Source organism: Pagrus major, chromosome 15 (assembly GCF_040436345.1).
Source record: "Pagrus major chromosome 15, Pma_NU_1.0".
In the NCBI taxonomy this organism is placed as follows: Eukaryota; Metazoa; Chordata; class Actinopteri; order Spariformes; family Sparidae; genus Pagrus; species Pagrus major.
Window position 1 is genome coordinate 27,922,538 of NC_133229.1, and position 20,330 is coordinate 27,942,867.

General features: G+C 34.4%; 2 protein-coding genes across 3 annotated transcripts; one reads left to right on the plus strand and one right to left on the minus strand.

Moving 5' to 3' along the window:
- supt3h (SPT3 homolog, SAGA and STAGA complex component) lies at positions 1-17,505 on the minus strand. 2 transcript variants are annotated; one of them, XM_073481994.1, is made up of 12 exons: positions 17,470-17,505; positions 16,110-16,213; positions 13,529-13,613; positions 4,184-4,270; positions 3,931-4,027; positions 3,687-3,826; positions 3,509-3,584; positions 3,079-3,191; positions 2,875-2,979; positions 2,622-2,750; positions 2,389-2,478; positions 1-125 (listed from the first exon to the last, which is right to left on the minus strand). In XM_073481994.1, exons 2-12 carry the CDS (start codon positions 16,199-16,201, stop codon positions 84-86), a joined length of 1,056 nt encoding a protein of 351 aa, XP_073338095.1. In that variant the 5' UTR covers positions 16,202-16,213; positions 17,470-17,505; the 3' UTR covers positions 1-83. The 2 variants fall into 2 exon arrangements, with proteins under 2 accessions (XP_073338095.1, XP_073338096.1); XM_073481995.1 differs by lacking the exon at positions 17,470-17,505 and adding an exon at positions 17,230-17,326.
- runx2a (RUNX family transcription factor 2a) lies at positions 15,992-19,657 on the plus strand. Its single transcript, XM_073481997.1, has 6 exons — positions 15,992-16,064; positions 18,063-18,256; positions 18,461-18,620; positions 18,797-18,901; positions 18,996-19,061; positions 19,311-19,657. Exons 1-6 carry the CDS (start codon positions 16,016-16,018, stop codon positions 19,655-19,657), a joined length of 921 nt encoding a protein of 306 aa, XP_073338098.1. The 5' UTR covers positions 15,992-16,015.
- The last annotated feature ends 673 nt before the right edge of the window (positions 19,658-20,330 follow it).

Genomic DNA, 20,330 nt, shown 5'->3' on the forward strand with positions numbered 1-20,330 from the left:
TCAAGCTTAGTGAAAAATCTTTATTACAACAATAGAACAAAAAAACGTGTTTGTGCAGGTACTTGTGAGAATGTGTTGCATCTTCAACAGGTGAGGAAGGCCATCCCACTTCTCGAATAAGCGCGCTGAGAGAGAAAAGAGGTGGACTGATTTTAAAAATACAATTTTGTACCGGCCTGTTTTTAGAGGGATCTTAGAGAAACTGAGGGGTAAGAATTGTTTTTGTGTAGTGATTCATTTTCTAAGTCTGATCTAAATTGTTTTCTCTCCTGAGTGTATGACTTGAACTTAGTGGCAAAACCTTTTTTCCACAAATTCTCATCTGTGAAAATGTGATATTTGTTTTCATGTGAAGCCATGTGAAAAAAAATGTTTTTCCAGAAGATTTTTTTTGTTTTTCAGAATGTTTTTTTTTTCACTTGGCTTAACAAATTGAAACAAACTAAAAAATATTTTAACTGAAAAACATTTTTCACTTTGCTTCACACATGAAAATTAAAGAAGCCAAATATAATTTAAAGAGAATGTTTTTGTCCCGTGTGAAGCGAAGTGAAAAAAATATTTCAGGGATTTGTTTTTCATGTGTGAAACGGAGTGAAAAATGTTTTTCCACAAACAGAAGTTCTCCTACTTTGTTTTTCTTCATTTGGATCAAGCAATTTCAGTTTTTACACATGGAAAACAAAATCTAATTTTTTTCTTCATTTGGCACTTAAAAATTTAAACACAAAACACTTCTACCAGAATTTAATTTCTTCACTTGGCTTCAAACATGAAATTCAGGAGAATTTCTGTCTTCACCGTCATTTTGGCATCATGTGTGAAGCCAAGTGAAAAAAAAAAAAATTCGTGTGAAGCAAATTAAAAAAACATTTCAGGGGACTAAAAAAACATTTTTTTCTAGTGTGAAAACCAAGTGAAAAATGTTTTTCCAGAAGATTTTTTTTTTTTTTCATAATTTTTTTTTACTTGGCTTCATGCGGAAAAACCAAAAAAAGTCTCAAAATGTTTTGAATTTGGTTTCACACATGAAAAAAAAAGTTCTCCTGAATTTTTTAACACATGAAAAAAAAATCTACAATTTTTACTTTATTTGGCTCCACAAGTTTTCAAACAAACAAAAATGTTTTGTCCTCCTGAAAAACATTTTTTCACAAATTAAAACTAAAAGATTTTTACTGAGAAACATTTTTTTCACTTGGCTTCACACATGAAAAGACAAAAGTTCTAGTAAACTTTGTTTACATGTAAACAAAATCTCTTTCACTTCGCAAATTGAAACAAAAAGAAAAAGTTCTACTCAAATTTTATTTTTTCACTCGACACTAAAAAAATTCAGAATGTTTTTTTCACGTGTGAAGCCAAAATGTCAAGTGAAAAAGCTTTCCAAAAGATTGTTTTTTTCTTTTTTCAGAATTTTTTTCACTTGGTTTCCTGTGGAAAAAACAACGAAAGTAATTTTTTCACTCAGTTTGACAAAAATTTTCTCCTGAAATTCTGATGAAATTGTTTTTTCACTCACTCGTTTCACACGTGAAAAACTTCTCCTGAGAGTTTTATTCACTCCGTTTGACAAAAGAAAGCAGTTTTGTCTATTGACAAAAGCGAAAAACATTTTTTCACTCAGTTTCGACCATAAAACAATTCTGATGAAGATTTTTTTTCGCTTGGTTTGACAAAATGTTTCTCCTTAAATTTTGAAAAAAGTTTCTCCTGAAATATTTTTTATTAACTCTGTTTGACAAAAGAAAACAATTGTGTCTAGGGACAAACGCGAAAAACATTTTTTCACTCAGTTTCGACCATAAAAAAATTCTGATGAAATTATTTTTTCACTCGGTTTGACAATTTTTTTTCCTGAAATTTTGAAAAAAAAGATTTGTCTTTGAAATTTTTTTCCCAGTTTCACATGTGAAAGAAACAAATGCTCCCGAAAGATTCTTTTTCAATTTCAAACATGAACATAATTCTCCTGAAAGAATTTCATTCACTCGGTTTGACAAAAGAAAGCAATTTTGTCTAGTGGTAAAAGCGAGTATAACAATTTTTTCACTCAGTTTCGAGCATAAAAAAATTCTGATGAAGATTTTTTTTCACTTGGTTTGACAAAATTTTTCTCCTGAAATTTTGAAAAAAAAAGTTTCTCCTGAAATATTTTTTATTCATTCAATTTGACAAATGAAAACAATTTTGTCTAGTGACAAAAGCGAGTGAACATTTTTTTTCTCTCAAAATATTTGAGTTTTGCCTGAGAAAGTTCAAAATGTTACTGGAGTTAGCACATTTCAGTGTGTGGACAACAAGAAAATACTCTAAATCAATCCTTGATGTGAAGAATACAGACATGTCGTGTGTAAATGTCATGTTCAGTGTTGTGGTTGTACATACTGTGTGTCTGTAGTTGTATCTTCTGATAGCCTCTCTGATGTGACAGGGCTGGATGGCTCCGCTGGGAGGTTCGACTGCAGCCGGACAGCTCTGAAACAAATTATTCTGTGTTAATACAACAAGGTCGAGTTTTCAGTGTTGTTTCTGTGGATAATAGATTGAGTAGACACTGTAAAGTTAAACTCAGATCAAGGTGAGAATACAGGTAAGAAGGCTGCAGACTAAGCACACACCTTTTTGCGCTTCCTCTGTCTCGCCCGGCCGTCCAGACTGCCGTTACCCTGTAGGAGGGGCTTCGAGGAGTGGGAGGAGCCTGGTGTAGAAGGGGGAGTGGCTTCAGGTGAGTCTGGATCCTTCTTTACCTGGTGGTCAGAAAGATGGAGGACAGGTGTTAATTATTTACCTCAAACATAACTTGTGCAGCTTTAAGTGATGAAAACCAAATGTAAGAAAATTACATTTGTGTGTGTGTGTCTGTGTGTGTACCTCTGTGTGAGTGTTGTAGTGGATGTAGCTGGCAGAGATCACATGACTGATGGGATTCGTCTTCGCTGCCATTTCCTGCTTCACCAACAGAGACAAATCTACAATCTGGAGAAGAATCACAGAGAGAAACAGGAGACAGATTTAATAAAAGTTATTATCACACACATATAAAGTAGACTGAGACATCGTAACTCGTCAGGTTACCTGGGCAACAGTCTCGTAAGCCAGGTACGACAGGATCTCCATGGCGATGCTGTTTGGTTTCTGCTCCAAACTGCTGCAGTCGAGCCAGTCCCGAAACTTTGACGCTTTCTTAGCTGGAAACAGAAAACAGAAAATTATTCAATAACAAGTTTGATAATTGAGTTTATTAGCAAGTAAAAAAGGACAAAAACATGCCAGAAATTTTGACTTTTCTTCATAAAAAAGTCAAATTATCTTGCATCATTAATAAATTAATTATATTTGTTAATTTGGAGTTAACAGCAGGAAGATGGTGGAAGATTCGTGGCTACTACACAAGCCATAGAGTCCAGTTGTGAAGGAAAACAACTCTAGAAACTGCATTTCTGTGGTTTTCCAAACTTCCTAACATTTGGATGAATAAAGACTTAATTACTTAATCAAATCTTACCAAAGCTGAGCTGTCGACTCTCACAGAACTCGGCGTATTGAGCCGGGTCCATAGCTCGAGTCTGACGCTCCAAACGCTGATGATGCACGGACACAATTAATTATAATCATCTTCATCATATTCAGTCTTTAAAAACTTGAATTTACTGTAAAATCATTGCATCATGACGACCTCTGACCTCCATCCGCTCTTGTTTGACAGGGTCTACTTCCTGCCGCTCAGCCAATGACAGGAGGTCGCCGGTCTGATCCATCCACACCAGAAAATCCTGGGCCAACCGCTGCCTCCGCTGGTTACCACCAGCAACGCCAGCAGCACCTGCACCATATTCATATGTTCATATTATCCTGTTATTTGGTTTCACGGAGATTTAATGAGCATTTTGATCTTTGTCTTGGATGTGTGTGTGTGTGTGTGTATACCCGTGTCTTGCTGTGTGTCGTCATCCTCCACAGTTTTGAGTAGTTTGGATTTATAATCTCTAAACTGGAGATATTTCAATAGCCTCGCCACTTTCCTCTGGTCAAGAGACATTGACATAAAGAGTAAAAAAGGAAGAGAATGAATGGAATTTTAGGATTTATTCATTTTTAAATCAATAAAAATCCTTCCTGAAATCACATTTTGTGTATCCAAAGTGTGTTTGTCAGCTTGTTTTGTGTGTGTTTTGTTCACCTTGTCCCTCCTCATCAGAAACAGGATGTCCTCTGCTGAAATGACCCTCGAGCCACGTAGAGCCGCCCCCTCGCAGGCCTGATGCAGCTGATGAATAAACCAGTCATCATACAGCATTAGTTAAACTTCAGTTAACATCATTTTAAGGATCAGAAATACAAGGATCACATATATAGCAACATGAAGTCCTGTTGAACAGTTGGATTTTAGTCCTTCAATCTGCACACTGAGAATAAATTATCCTTCTTGGTGATAAGAGTTGTGTCTTGTGTTTTTTTTCTGGTGATCCATTTTCTAAGGCTGATCTTAAGTTGTTCAAGAAGTTGTTTTCTCTCCTTTGTTTTGTTTTTTCAAATTCTGACGAAATTATTTTTTCACTCAATTTTTTTCTCCTGAAATTTTGGGGGAAAAATTTTTTTCTTCTGAATTTTTTTTCCAGTTTCACATGTGAAAATAATTCTCCTGAAAAAGTTTTCTTCACTCAGTTTGACAAAAGAAAGCAGTTTTGTCAAGTGAAAAACGCGAAAAACATTTTTTCACTCAGTTTTCACATTTTTCTCCTGAAATTTTAAAAGAAAAAAATTCTTCTGAAATGTTTTTTCCAGTTTCACATGTGAAAAAAACAAATGCTCCCGAAAGATTTTTTTCCAATTTTAAACACGGAAATAATTCTCCTTTAAAAGTTTTATTCACTCGGTTTCACAAAAGAAAGTTTTGTCTAGTGACAAAAGTGAGTAAAACAATTTTTTCACTCAGTTTCGACCATTAAAAAATTCTGCTGAAATTATTTTTTCACTTGGTTTGACAATTTTGTTCTACTGAAATTTTGAAAAAAAATATTTTTCTTCTGAAATTTTTTTTTCCAGTTTCACATGTGAAAAAAACATATGCTCCCGACAGATTCTTTTTCAATTTCAAACATGAAACTAATTCTCCTGAAATTATAATGAAATTATTTTATCACTCATTTGACAAATTTTTTCTCCTGAAATTTTGGAAAAAGACATTTTTTCTTCTGAAATTTCTTTTCCGGTTTCACACGTGAAAAAATTCTCCTGAAAGAGTTTTTAATTCACTCGGTTTGACAAAAGAAAGTTTTGCCTAGTGACAAACGCGAGTACAAAAATCTTTCACTCAGTTTCGACCATGGAAACATTCTGATGAAGATTTTTTTTCACTCGTTTGACAAATTGTTTCTCCTGAAATTATGGAAAAAAACCATTTTTTCTTCTGATTTTTTTTCCCAGTTTCACACGTGAAAAAAACAAATGCTCCAGAAAGATTCTTTTTCAATTTCAAACATGAAAATAATTCTCCTCTAAAGGTGCGTTCACACCGGACTTTTTATTTTTGTTGCTGTCGCTTGTGTCCCTCCAAAAAAAATTGCTCTGTCACTCAGCTGCAGTCGCTCGTCGGCACAATTCAACAGATCGCTCTGATGACGTCATTCAAGCGATTCCAGTGAATTTCACGTCGCTCGGAGGCGCTCATTTCTTCCCGTTTGTATTGGTCCAGCATGGCTGACATTGTACCTGTTGCCGCCGTTTACCTGTTGCGGAAGTCCCACAAGCACCGTACAACCAAGCATTGTCGGTTTTGGGTCCACAACATACTCAAGATGCACACTGATCTCGGTGAATACCACCGGCTATTCCAGGAGCTGCGTCTGGACGCCAACCGTTTTCAACGGTATACGCGGCTGACAACGGCCCAGCTTTGCTCTTCCGGACCGGTGGAGTTGTATTACGTTTCCATGGTTTTAGTAGTTGTCATAGTTACACATAGATTACGGCAGCCAATCAGTGCTGAGCGACAAGCGACTGACGGCCAGAGACTTGGGAGCGATTGAGCGCTTTTTCGCTCCGTCACTCGGTCGCTGTCGCTCGGAGCCCCAGCGATTTTTCGGCTGAGTGATTAATCGCTTAGTCACTCGTTTGCATCGACTTAATATGTAAACTTGTCGCCAGCAACAAAAATGAAAGGTCCGGTGTGAACGCACCTTAACAGTTTCATTCACTCGGTTTGACTAAAGAAAGCAATTTTGTCAAGTGAAAAACGCAAAAAACATTTTTTCACTCAGTTTCGACCATAAAAAATTCTGATGAAGATTTTTTTCCCTCGGTTTGACAACATTTTTCTCCTGAAATTAAAAAAAAAAATTCTTCTGAAATTTTTTTTCCAGTTTCACACGTGAAAAAAACAAATGCTCTCGAAAGATTTTTTTTTTAAATTTCAAACATGAAAATAATTCTCCTGTTTTATTCACTCGGTTTGACAAAAGAAAGCAATTTTGCCTAGTGACAAACGCGAGTAAAACAATTTTTTCACTCAGTTTGACATGATTTTTCTCCTGAAATTTTGAAAAAAAAAAGTTTCTCCTGAAATATTTTTTATTCACTCAATTTGGCAAATGAAAACAATTTTGTCAAATGACAAAAGCGAGTGAACATTTTTTTCACTCAGTTTCGACCATAAAAAAATTCTTTTAAAAATGTTTTACTCGATTTTGTCCCTAGACACAATTGTTTTCTTTTGTCAAACCGAGTGAATAAAAAATATTTCAGGAGAATTTTTTTCACGTGTGAAACTGGGAAAAAAAATTCAGAAGAAAAATCGTTTTTTTCAAAATTTCAGGAGAAAAAAATTGTCAAACTGAGTAAAAAAAACATCTTCGCCAGAATTTTTTTATGGTGGAAACTGAGTGAAAAAATGTTTTTCGCGTTTTTCACTAGACAAAATTGTTTTCTTTTGTCAAACCGAGTGAATAAAAATTATTTCAGGAGAATTTTTTTCACGTGTGAAACTGGAAAAAAATCTTTCAGGAGAAACTTTTTTTTTCCAAATTTAAGGAAAAAGAAAAATCTTTTTCAAAATTTCAGGAGAAAAAAAATCTTTTTCAAAATTTCAGGAGAAACATTTTGTCAAACCAAGGGAAAAAAATCTTAATCAGAATTTTTTTATGGTCTGAGTGAAACTGAGTGAAAAAATGGTTTTACTCGCTTTTGCCACTAGACAAAACTGCTTGCTTTCATCAAACCGAGTGAATAAAACTTTTTCAGGAGAATTTTTTTCATGTTTGAAATTGAAAAAGAATCTTTCGGGAGCATTTGTTTTTTTCACGTGTGAAACTGGGAAAAAAAATTGTTTTTTCCCAAAATTTCAGGAGAAACATTTTGTCAAATCGAGTGAAAAAATAATTTCATCAGAATTTTTTTTACGGTCAAAACTGAGTGAAAAAATTGTTTTACTCGCTTTTGTCACTAGACAAAATTGCTTGCTTTTGTCAAACCGAGTACATAAAACTCTTTCAGGAGAATTTTTTCACATGTGAAACAGGAAAAATTATTTCAGGAGAAACTTTTTTTCAAAATTTAAGGAGAAAGAAAAATCTTTTTCAAAATTTCAGGAGAACAATTGTCAAACCAAGTGAAAATAAATCTTCATGAAATTTTCAGGAGAAAAAAAATCTTTTTCAAAATTTCAGGAGAAAAAAATTGTCAAACTGAGTGAAAAAATAATTTCAGCAGAATTTTTTTGTAGTCGAAACTGAGTGAAAAAATTGTTTTACTCGCTTTTACCACTAGACAAAATTGCTTTCTTTTGTCAAACCGAGTGAATGAAACTCTTTCAGGAGAATTATGTTCATGTTTGAAATTGAGAAAGAATCTTTTGGGAGCATTTGTTTTTTTCACGTGTGAAACTGGAAAAAAAAATTTCAGAAGAAAAATCGTTTTTTTCAAAATTTCAGGAGAGAAAAAATGTCAAACTGAGTGAAAAAAAATCTTCATCAGAATTTTTTTATGGTCGAAACTGAGTGAAAAAATGTTTTTCGCTTTTGTCACTAGACAAAATTGTTTTCTTTTGTCAAACAAAGTAAACAAAAAACATTTCAGGAGATTTTTTTCACGTGTGAAACTGGAAAAAATATTTCAGGAGAAACTTTTTTCAAAATTTAAGAAAAACATTTTTTTTTTTCAAAATTTCAGGAGAAACATTTTGTCAAACCAAGTGAAAATAAATCATCAGAATTTTTATTGGTCGAAACTAAGTGAAAAAATTGTTTTACTCGCTTTTGTCACTAGACAAAATTGCTTTCTTTTGTCAAATCGAGTGAATAAAAAATATTTCAGGAGAAACTTTTTTTTCAAAATTTCAGGAGAAAAAAAATCTTTTTCAAAATTTCAGGAGAAAAAAATTTGTCAAACCATGTGAAAATAAATCATCAGAATTTTTTTATGGTCGAAACTAAGTGAAAAAATGTTTTTCGCTTTTGTCACTAGACAAAATTGCTTTCTTTTGTCAAACCGAGTGAACAAAACTCTTTCAGGAGAATTATTTTCATGTTTGAAATTGAAAAAGAATCTTTTGGGAGCATTTGTTTTTTTCACATGTGAAACTGGAAAAAAAAATTTCAGAAGAAAAATCGTTTTTTTCAAAATTTCAGGAGAAAAAAAATTTCAAACTGAGTGAAAAAAAATCTTCATCAGAATTTTTTTATGGTCGAAACTGAGTGAAAAAATGTTTTTCGCTTTTGTCACTAGACAAAATTGTTTTCTTTTGTCAAACAAAGTAAACAAAAAACATTTCAGGAGATTTTTTTCACGTGTGAAACTGGAAAAAATATTTCAGGAGAAACTTTTTTCAAAATTTAAGAAAAAAAAAATTTTTTTTCAAAATTTCAGGAGAAACATTTTGTCAAACCAAGTGAAAATAAATCATCAGAATTTTTATTGGTCGAAACTAAGTGAAAAAATTGTTTTACTCGCTTTTGTCACTAGACAAAATTGCTTTCTTTTGTCAAATCGAGTGAATAAAAAATATTTCAGGAGAAACTTTTTTTTCAAAATTTCAGGAGAAAAAAAATCTTTCAAAATTTCAGGAGAAAAAAATTTGTCAAACCAAGTGAAAATAAATCATCAGAATTTTTTTATGGTCGAAACTAAGTGAAAAAATGTTTTTCGCTTTTGTCACTAGACAAAATTATTTTCTTTTGTCAAACAAAGTAAACAAAAAACATTTCAGAAGTTTTTCACGTGTGAAACTGGAAAAAATATTTCAGGAGAAACTTTTTTTCCTCCAAATTTCAGGAGAAAAAAAATCTTTTTCAAAATTTCAGGAGAAAAAAATTTGTCAAACCAAGTGAAAATAAATCATCAGAATTTTTTTATGGTCGAAACTAAGTGAAAAAATGTTTTTCGCTTTTGTCACTACACAAAATTGTTTTCTTTTGTCAAACAAAGTAAATAAAAAACCTTTCCGGAGATTTTTTTCACGTGTGAAACTGGAAAAAATATTTCAGGAGAAACTTTTTTTTTTTCAAAATTTAAGGAGAAAGAAAAATCTTTTTCAAAATTTAAGGAGAAAAAAAAATCTTTTTCAAAATTAAGGAGAAACATTTTGTCAACCAAGGGAAAAAAAATCTTCATCAGAATTTTTTTATGGTCTGAGTGAAAAAATTGTTTTACTCGCTTTTGTCACTAGACAAAATTGCTTTCTTTTGTCAAACCGAGTGAATGAAACTCTTTCAGGAGAATTAAGTTCATGTTTGAAATTGAAAAAGAATCTTTCGGGAGCATTTGTTTTTTTCACGTGTGAAACTGGGAAAAAAAATTCAGAAGAAAAAAATTTTTTTTCCAAAATTTCAGGAGAAACATTGCCAAACTGAGGGGGAAAAAAATCTTCATCAGAATTTTTTTATGGTCGAAACTGAGTGAAAAAATGTTTTTCGCTTTTGTCACTACACAAAATTGTTTTCTTTTGTCAAACCAAGTAAATAACAAATATTTCAGGAGAAACTTTTTTTTTCAAAATTTAAGGAGAAACATTTTGTCAAACCAAGGGAAAAAAAAACATCAGAATTTTTTTACGTTTTGAAACTGAGTGAAAAAATTGTTTTACTCGCTTTTGTCACTAGACAAAACTGCTTGCTTTCATCAAACCGAGTGAATAAAACTTTTTCAGAAGAATTTTTTTCATGTTTGAAATTGAAAAAGAATCTTTTGGGAGCATTTGTTTTTTTCACGTGTGAAACTGGGGAAAAAGTTCAGAAGAAAAAATGTTTTTCAAAATTTCAGGAGAAAAAAATGTCAAATCGAGTGAAAAAATAATTTCATCAGAATTTTTTTACGGTTTGAAACTGAGTGAAAAAATTGTTTTACTCGCTTTTGTCACTAGACAAAATTGCTTGCTTATGTCAAACCAAGTGAATGAAACTCTTTCAGGAGAATTATGTTCATGTTTGAAATTGAGAAAGAATCTTTCGGTTGTTTTTTTCACGTGTGAAACTGGGAAAAAAAAATGTTTTTTTCCAAAATTTCAGGAGAAACATTTTGTCAAACCGAGGGGAAAAAAATCTTCATCAGAATTTTTTCATGGTCGAAACTGAGTGAAAAGATGTTTTTCACTTTTGTCACTAGACAAAATTGTTTTCTTTTGTCAAACAAAGTAAATAAAAAACATTTCAGGAGAATTTTTTCACGTGTGAAACTGGAAAAAAAATTCAGAAGAAGAAATGTTTTTTTCCAAAATTTCAGGAGAAACATTTTGTCAAACTGAGGGGAAAAAAATCTTCATCAGAATTTTTTTATGGTCGAAACTGAGTGAAAAAATGTTTTTCGCTTTTGTCACTACACAAAATTGTTTTCTTTTGTCAAACAAAATAAATAAAAAATATTTCAGGAGAAACTTTTTTTTTTCAAAATTTGAGAAAGAAAAATCTTTTTCAAAATTTCAGGAAAAACATTTTGTCAAACCAAGGGGAAAAAAAATCTTAATCAGAATTTTTTTATGGTCTGAGTGAAACTGAGTGAAAAAATTGTTTTACTCGCTTTTACCACAAGACAAAACTGCTTTCTTTTGTCAAACCGAGTGAATGAAACTCTTTCAGGAGAATTTTTTTCATGTTTGAAATTGAAAAAGAATCTTTTGGGAGCATTTGTTTTTTTCCACGTGTGAAACTGGGAAAAAAAGTTCAGAAGAAAAAATGTTTTTCAAAATTTCAGGAGAAAAAAATGTCAAATCGAGTGAAAAAATAATTTCATCAGAATTTTTTCATGGTCGAAACTGAGTGAAAAAATTGTTTTACTCGCTTTTGTCACTAGACAAAACTGCTTGCTTTTGTCAAACCGAGTGAACGAAACTCTTTCAGGAGAATTTTTTCATGTGTGAAACAGGAAAAAATATTTCAGGAGAAACTTTTTTCAAAATTTAAGAAAAAAAAAAAAAAAACTTTTTCAAATTTTCAGGAGAAACATTTTGTCAAACCAAGGGAAAAGAAATCTTCATCAGAATTTTTTTATGGTCGAAACTGAGTGAAAAATTGTTATACTCGCTTTTGTCACTAGACAAAATTGCTTTCTTTTGTCAAACAAAGTAAATAAAAAATATTTCAGGAGAATTTTTTTCATGTGTGAAACTGGAAAAAAAATTCAGAAGAAAAAATGTTTTTTTCCAAAATTTCAGGAGAAACATTTTGTCAAACCAAGGGAAAAAAAATCGTCATGAGATTTTTTTACGGTCGAAACTGAGTGAAAAAATTGTTTTACTCGCTTTTGTCAGTACACAAAATTGTTTTCTTTTGTCAAACCGAGTGAATGAAACTCTTTCAGGAGAATTATGTTCATGTTTGAAATTGAGAAAGAATCTTTTGGGAGCATTTGTTTTTTTCACGTGTGAAACTGGGAAAAAAAGTTCAGAAGAAAACATGTTTTTCAAAATTTCAGGAGAAAAAAATGTCAAATCGAGTGAAAAAATAATTTCATCAGAATTTTTTCATGGTCGAAACTGAGTGAAAAAATTGTTTTACTCGCTTTTGTCACTACACAAAATTGTTTTCTTTTGTCAAACAAAGTAAATAAAAAATATTTCAGGAGAAACTTTTTTTTCAAAATTTAAGGAGAAAGAAAAATCTTTTTCAAAATTTCAGGAAAAACATTTTGTCAAACCAAGGGGAAAAAAATCTTAATCAGAATTTTTTTACGGTCGAAACTGAGTGAAAAAATTGTTTTACTCGCTTTTGTCACTAGACAAAATTCTTTTCTTTTGTCAAACCGAGTGAACGAAACTCTTTCAGGAGAATTAAGTTCATGTTTGAAATTGAAAAAGAATCTTTCGTTTTTTTCCAAAATTTCAGGAGAAACATTTTGTCAAACCGAGGGGAAAAAAATCGTCATCAGAATTTTTTCATGGTCGAAACTGAGTGAAAAAATGTTTTTCGCTTTTGTCACTAGACAAAATTGTTTTCTTTTGTCAAACAAAGTAAATAAAAAATATTTCAGGAGAAACTTTTTTTTTTTCAAAATTTAAGGAGAAAGAAAAATCTTTTTCAAAATTTCAGGAAAAACATTTTGTCAAACCAAGTGAAAATAAATCATCAGAATTTTTTTATGGTCTGAGTGAAACTGAGTGAAAAAATTGTTTTACTCGCTTTCGCCACTAGACAAAACTGCTTTCTTTTGTTAAACCGAGTGAACGAAACTCTTTCAGGAGAATTAAGTTCATGTTTGAAATTGAGAAAGAATCTTTCGGGAGCATTTGTTTTTTTCACGCGTGAAACTGGGGAAAAAAAATTCAGAAGAAAAAATGTTTTTCGCTTTTGTCACTAGACAAAATTGCTTGCTTTTGTCAAACCGAGTACATAAAACTCTTTCAGGAGAATTTTTTCACGTGTGAAACAGGAAAAAATATTTCAGGAGAAACTTTTTTTCAAAATTTAAGGAGAAAGAAAAAATCTTTTTCAAAATTTCAGGAGAAAAAAATAATCTTTTTCAAAATTTCAGGAGAAAAATTGTCAAACCAAGTGAAAATAAATCTTCATGAAATTTTCAGGAGAAAAATCTTTTTTTTCTTTGTCAAATCAAGTGAATAAAAATTATTTCAGGAGAATTTTTTTCATGTGTGAAACTGAGTGAAAAACATTTTTCAGGAGAAAAAAAAAGTTTTATTTCATGAGTGAAATTGGAAATTGAGAAGAAAAAAAATCTTTCAGAAAAAAAACATTTTTTATGTGTGAAACCAAGTGAAAATGAAATTTTCATGAGTAAACATCTTTTTATTTCATGTGTGGAGAAAAGAAAATTGTGGAGAAGGCTCATTTTTATATTCCACTCATGACATGAATGCTTTTAAGTCACATTTAGAACAGAGATGTCCTCTTGTGGTCAAAATGAGTATTACAAAAACACTTAGAAACTGAGCCATTCCCCCCAAAAGATGTTTTCTCCTGACAAAACTATTGTTTTCTCTTGGTTTCACACATCAAAAAAATAAATTAAAATTTGTGATTTCTATTTTGTTTAATGAGAGAAAGTTAAGTGTCTGTACACAACTACACCGTATTTATGTTACCATAGTGATGAGCTGTGTGTGCACGATGTCCTCCACCAGAGCTGCCGTCTCCAGCAGAGGCCGGCGAGCGTCTCCCAGAGCAAACCTGATGCACAAACACACACAAAGATGCAAAACATGAATCAAAGTGATGCAGAGATTCAAGTGAATCCTCTAAACACTGAAATACATCTAGACTAGATGAGCTGTTAGTTCTTCAAACATTTATCTGCTGTTCTGATTTTGCACCAGTTTTGAGATCACTGTTCAATCCACTAGTTCAGTACTGTGACATCACTCTAATTATTATTTTCTGTTGATGACTCAGCTGTCACTGCTCATTTTATCACTCTTGCTCACTCCTTTTTTTCTGTTTATTCTCATCAAGCTGCTGTTTCTGCTGCATAAATGTGACAAAACCTCAACAACAGACAGTTTAAATATAACAGTTTTTATAAGGCTGACAGGCTTCAGCACTCAACAGAATTAAACTGAGCGAAAAACAGTGTGACACGGACAATCTTGAAGAAAATTAGACTGATGACTTTCTGATGAATCCACTGTAGTGTGACAACAGAGAGCCAGTTATATTCACAGTGCAATAGAACAGACAACAGCACTAAGGAATAACTTAATCAGTACCCAGATCAGCACTCTGCGGTGGCAGATTATAGAAGTTTGCTCTCAAATCACTTTTGAAGAAATTGTTATCAGTGCACCAGAATTAAATTAAACTTCCGTACGTTTTGTTTTACACAACAAGGGAATGATCTTTTACAGATTATATGGTAATAGCATACCCTTGTTGACAAATTCAGAAGAGCTGCTTGTGTTCAGACAACATTCAGGCCCATCATTTGTTAAAATTGTCCTCTACAATTTGTTGAAAAACATGTTTAGTAATTTTGGTATTGAAAATGAAGGTATTCCGATACCCAGATAAAGTTAAATACATGAGTATTTTATTTCCGTCCAAAACAGGAGTGCACGTACATTGAAATTTAAAAAAAACAATCAATGTCACTTTATCATGTCACATGTCAAGAAATAAAACAGTAGACAACAAGTCGCTGTCCAAATGAAAAGGTCTTGCAAATGTAAACGTATACACATATAAATGTCTCTGTGTCTCTCCCCCGCCATGACACACACACACACACACACTGAGGTCGACAGGCCACACACACAAACACACACTTTGACTTCAATATGGTCAAACCTCAATTTGCATCCAGAGAAGCCACTTCCATGATGGCAGACTGAGCTGAAGCCACATCCTGCAGCTCTTTCCATCTCTCGTTTCTTCTCGTTCCCTCCGTCTTTCATCTATTCTTTCTCTGTCACATACAAACATCACACAGCCCCCCTCACTGACCCACACTCTTGCCCTTATCTGGGCTATAATTGGCTGTTTGCAGCTGTCCATCAAACAGGTAAGAATGGCTCTGGTTTGGGGTTGTGGGCAGGTTGGCCTCAGGTTCGGAGGTTGGCGTCAGGCTGAGTGTTGGTTTTAGGTTTTGGGGTTTAGTTGGTTTCAGCCTCTCTGACCACCAACACCATCTCTCTCTCTGTCTGCAGCCCACACACATCACAAGGTGAGTACCCCAAAACACACACACTCACACACACCGATTCATAGATGCCACATCACAAATGTGGTTTCTTTTGAAAAACCCACAAAAAGATTTAATTAGCGACAGGAAAATGATCAGCGTGGGTCTTTCTGGAGGTACAAATAGTCAGATCTTTTGCTATAGTTAAAAAGTATGCATAAATATTTCCATTAAGATTTTTCTATAAGCTAAATTTTGGAGTTAGAATAGGCAAAGTTGTTCTGTCTCTGATTTTAGGAAATCTACATTATTCTTCTGTTAAAATATGCAATATTTTAGTTTATAAAATGTCAGAGAATGACGAAAAATGTATTGACTCATTCAATAACTGACAAATCAATTCAGCTCTACTGCAAAGACTGTTCAAAGGCAAAGTGGCTTTTAACTTCAGCTACACTTCATGTTAATCACCTTTTTGTGAGACTGTTTAATTGTCTGCTGCTTAAGTGTTTGTGTGATTGTTAAGGACAGCACAGCTGTATTTGTGTCATCAATTAGTCATAAATCTTTGTTGTTGTTATGAAGTGAACTGAAACTCTGGAGATGATCTTAAATGTGCCTTGATTGGTATTAAGGGATAATGTTATTGTAATAATTTATACTTAATACATGTCTATTTCATTTAAAATGCCTTAACAATGTCAGCAAGGGAATGTTCTCCTTTTATTTTATTTGATGTTAAGATTGTCTTAACTTTCCAACATAAGTTTTTACTTTAGAAAGTAAATAAACAACACAAAACTTTTTACAATGCTATATATTATACATAAAATACTTTAACGAAATGAAGGGCTGAGGACTGTTTTAAGATATCTGTGTTTTGGTTTTGTTTTTTCTGGTAGCAGTTTACAAAGCGTGATCATTTGTGTCTCTGTCATTTGTTAAACAGGTTTCTATGGCTTCAAACAGTCTGTTCAGCAGCAGCAGCCCGATGCTGTACTGGGGTGAGTCTCTTTCTGTGTGTGTGTGTGTGTGTGTGTGTGTCTTACATCATGCTCTGTAGCTCTGGGATGAAACTGGTCCTGGAAACTGGACGGTCTTTGGAACTGGAGGCGGCAGAGCCAGCCATGGGACTGCTCATAACCACAACCACCTGCAGACACGAACAGGGGAAAAAAGAAATATACAAAAACAAAAACAAATGAATCAAAATAACTGAAGAAACGTTTTAGCTCACCGTCAAACGACATTATCCATTCTGTCTAAGGAGACATCATGTGTAGTTTCCAGGCTGCAGACTTTGTGGTTAGTGAACGCTCAAATTTCACTCACTTGATTACCATCGTTTGTTTTGTTTTGTTTTGTTATGTGGCTGGTGAGGAAAGCAAATCCACCAAACACTTGCATATTTTACAGACAGTCTGCTACTAGCTGAGGCTCATTTTGATCACTAATGTCAGTGAATGTCAAGATCAACATCTGACCTCTGAAGAAACTTTTCTTCCAGCAGCACAGCCGACAACAAAAAGGCTACACAACTATTTGACACCTGTTAAACTGTCAGCAATGGTGCTGCAACAGTGTTTAGTTCACAGGAATATATTTAGATGTTGCTTTATTATCTTCAGTTCACTCAGGGTGTCTAAGTCTTGCATTAAACATTTTTTATTCTTTTGTGTTTTTATGTTTCAAATCATGCTGTTTGTCGATGCTGTGAATCTGCTCTTTGTTGTCATGTCTAAACTGTTTTTAGGTGTTGATTAAACTGTTTTGGAGGCTGTCGTTTAAAGTGCTAATTAACTGTATGTCATTATTTAGTAAAAACTGAACTTTTTAATCCCCATGAAGGTAGATTTTCTAGCAGGAATGCATTAGTTTTAGCTTGTTTCTACCTTATAAACTGATTAGTGTAGATTTAATGTGTCGCATCTCTGACTTTAAAAGCTTTAAAGAGGTGAAATACAAATAAAAACCTCTTCTCTCTCCCACACAGACACAAAGGTGAATGTCAACAAAAGACAGTCACTGTTAAATGTAGTGTGTAATGAGCACTTTGGGATCATTTAACCAGAACAAAACTAGCCAGCTATGCAGCACAGAAGAAAAGCTGAGCTTAAAAGAGCTTAAAATAACAAGATAGCAGAACAGATTTGAGGCAAATGAACCCACCGTCCAAACACAGAGACACAGACACACGTAAACACAGGAGGGGACAGGTGGTGCGACCGCAGCAACTTCCTGTCCGCCAGTAAAATCTGAATGATAATGCAGCGCAGTTCCCTCCTATTCAAACACTGCGGTGAATAAAACACAAAGCAGGAGAGAGTGAGGAGGAAAACACGGACACGAGGAGGAGGAGAGGAGGAACAGAGGACCAGAAACTGCTCCGAAATCATTTAAAATCCTCACCGAAGTCGATCAGAAAACGCTGCTGCTGCTGCTGCGACTGTTGACACTTTTATGTTTGGTGCGATTATCGGCGCGGTTTGATGACGTAATAGAACCAGGAAGCGCGGGAGCTCGGTTGTTGTAGTTTTCTACTGTTTCTGCTTAAAAAAAGTCCTCTCACTAATAGTTTCTTTAAAAAACTTGGTTTTATTTTTAGGGAAATATCGAGTGGAAGAAGGATAGAGGCAGACAGAGTTATTTGTGAAACAATCACAGAGAAACAGGTTGTTTTTATGTGTAACGTAACTTAAACTTGGTTTATTTGACAAACTTTGAGTTTTATATAAAATGCAGACTAAAAGATGCTTCCTTCTCTTTCTCTACTCCCACCTGTATGCTTTGTTTATTGCTGGATTAAAGTCATTTGCCTGACTAGTGTGTAAATGCAGGTATTTTTTTAAAATTAATTAATTTGTGTTGTAGGTTTGTATACAGGCTTTGTTTGCTACATGAGTTATCAGCAAAAAAAAAAAAAAAAATGATATGGCCAAGATCAGGAGAGAGAAAAACAAAAGTCAAAAGACAACAAAGGTATCTGTGTTGTTTCCTCTCAGATCCTGTGGTGAAGCGTCGGCCAGCACCATCGCCCACCAACCACCAACTGGAAGACCAGGAGGTGAGGGCTCTCCTCCACCAGCGCAGCACAGCGCCACCCAGAGGCCTGGTTCAGACGGACAGCCCCAACTTCCTCTGCAGCAGCCTGCCAAAGCACTGGAGGTGTAACAAAACCCTGCCGAGAGCCTTCACTGTGAGGAAATTATCCACCCATTGAACCACCCTCCTATCTATCTATCTATCTATCTATCTATCTATCTATCTATCTATCTATCTATCTATCTATCTATCAAGACAAGACTGGCTTCAGTTCATAATGTCAAAGGTCATAAAATGTCAGTGGGACATCCCTTATTCCAGAGCGATACTCCTGTCCTAACCATCCTCCATCCTCCAGGTGGTCGCCCTGGGCAACGACGTGCCAGACGGCGTCGTTGTCACGGTGATGGCTGGCAACGAAGACAACAGCAGCGCTGAGCTACGCAACGCCACAGCAACCATGAAGCAAGGCTACGCCCACTTTAATGACCTCCGCTTCATAGGTCGCAGCGGCAGAGGTTGGTAGACGAAGAAAAGACAGCAGCCTCATCATCATCTGTAACTTAAATGTCCTTCTCACACAGATATAAAGCATGTTATCCTGTTCTCAGGCAATAATATTAAAGTTTATTTAGTTTATTTTATTTATTAAGTTTATTCACTTAGCCTACTTTGCTGTTTTGTTTTTTTTTAGGTAAGAGTTTCACAATTTCCATCAACGTGCTGACGTCGCCGCCTCAGATCGCCACCTTACACAGAGCCATCAAGGTGACGGTGGATGGTCAGCGGCTGCCAAGACGTGAGTTCACACCAGAGACTTTGATCAAACACGATGGTTTAATCCAAACTGTCAGTCAGAATGACTTTCTTCTTCTTCTCTGTCTCTCTCTCAGGACAGAGGCAGAAGGAGGTGAAGTCAGGAGTGTTCAGGTCATCCAGCAGCAGCTCTGCATCATCAGGTATGAGAGGAGGGACGTTAAATCTTTTGTTTTAAATCAGGTTGTGAGAAGTGGCATAACCGGGAAATACTACAACATCTTACTACAGTACTTGAGTGAATATCTAGTAGTACCAAAGAAAATGGAAAATTGATAATAGCAACAATTTATTGAAAAAAAATTAACCAACCCAAAATAAAAAAAATGAAAACCAACACGTCTGTAAAAATAAAATAAAAATAAAAAAGACTGACGTCATCCCTCTTACAGATTGTAGATCCTTCTCGTCCTCTCTCTGGACCAGTGAGCCGTCCTTCCTGGGTCAGGTGACCTCTCTGACTTCCTCCTTCCCTCCAAATCCCAGAATGCACCACCTGCCTACCCTCACCTACTCCACCCAGCCCTCCCCGTACAGCTCCTACCTGTCTTCTCCTCCCCCTCCACCTCCGCTGAGCCACAGTGGTCCATTCCAGCCGGGCAGCTACTACAACTACGGACCGAACCAACCGCTCCAAACCGCGGGGGAGGACCGCAACGTCATCGCAGCGCTGAGCAATTATATAGAAGGGGCGTGTCTCTCTCTCAGAGGGGAGGAGCCTGTCTGGAGGCCTTACTGATGATTGGATGCAATTAAAATATGATTTTTTTAATGAGATTTGGAAATTTTAAATATTTTTTCATCCTTTCACCCACCAGTAAACATAAATGGTTTGTTTTTTAAATTTTGTTTTTCGTCAACTGTAACTTCTGAGTGCAATTATACTGTTATAAAAATATTTACGCAATGTTTTATTAGTTTTACTATTATTTAATAATACTGTGTGTACAATAAATTAATAACCCAATGAAACGCATGTATCAGTCTTCTGTTTTTCCATTAAAGTCTTTCAGAATTTGACAATTTATTTGATAAACAATAAACTGTTTGAGCAACATGTGTGTAAAAAAAAAAATAATAATAATAAACCCTGCCAGAATCACACGTATACAGTCCATAAAAAAATTGAGATGGCAAACAATCTTGTATTTGAATATGTTGCATACAGATGTATAAAAATATACTGTAAAACAGATTTATGCTTGATGTTGTTAACTATAAAAATATTCTCTGTATGAAAACTTTATGGGTTTGTAATGAGAAGCTCCTGTTAACCCAGTTCAAGAAAACACAGCTGCTGATTGGCTGGTGTGGGAGCAGTGGGTGTGACCTCAGGTCTCCATGGCGAAGGTCTCCTGCTGGAACAGGTAAGAGGTATTTTGAGGTACAGAAGAGAGAAAAGGAAACACTGT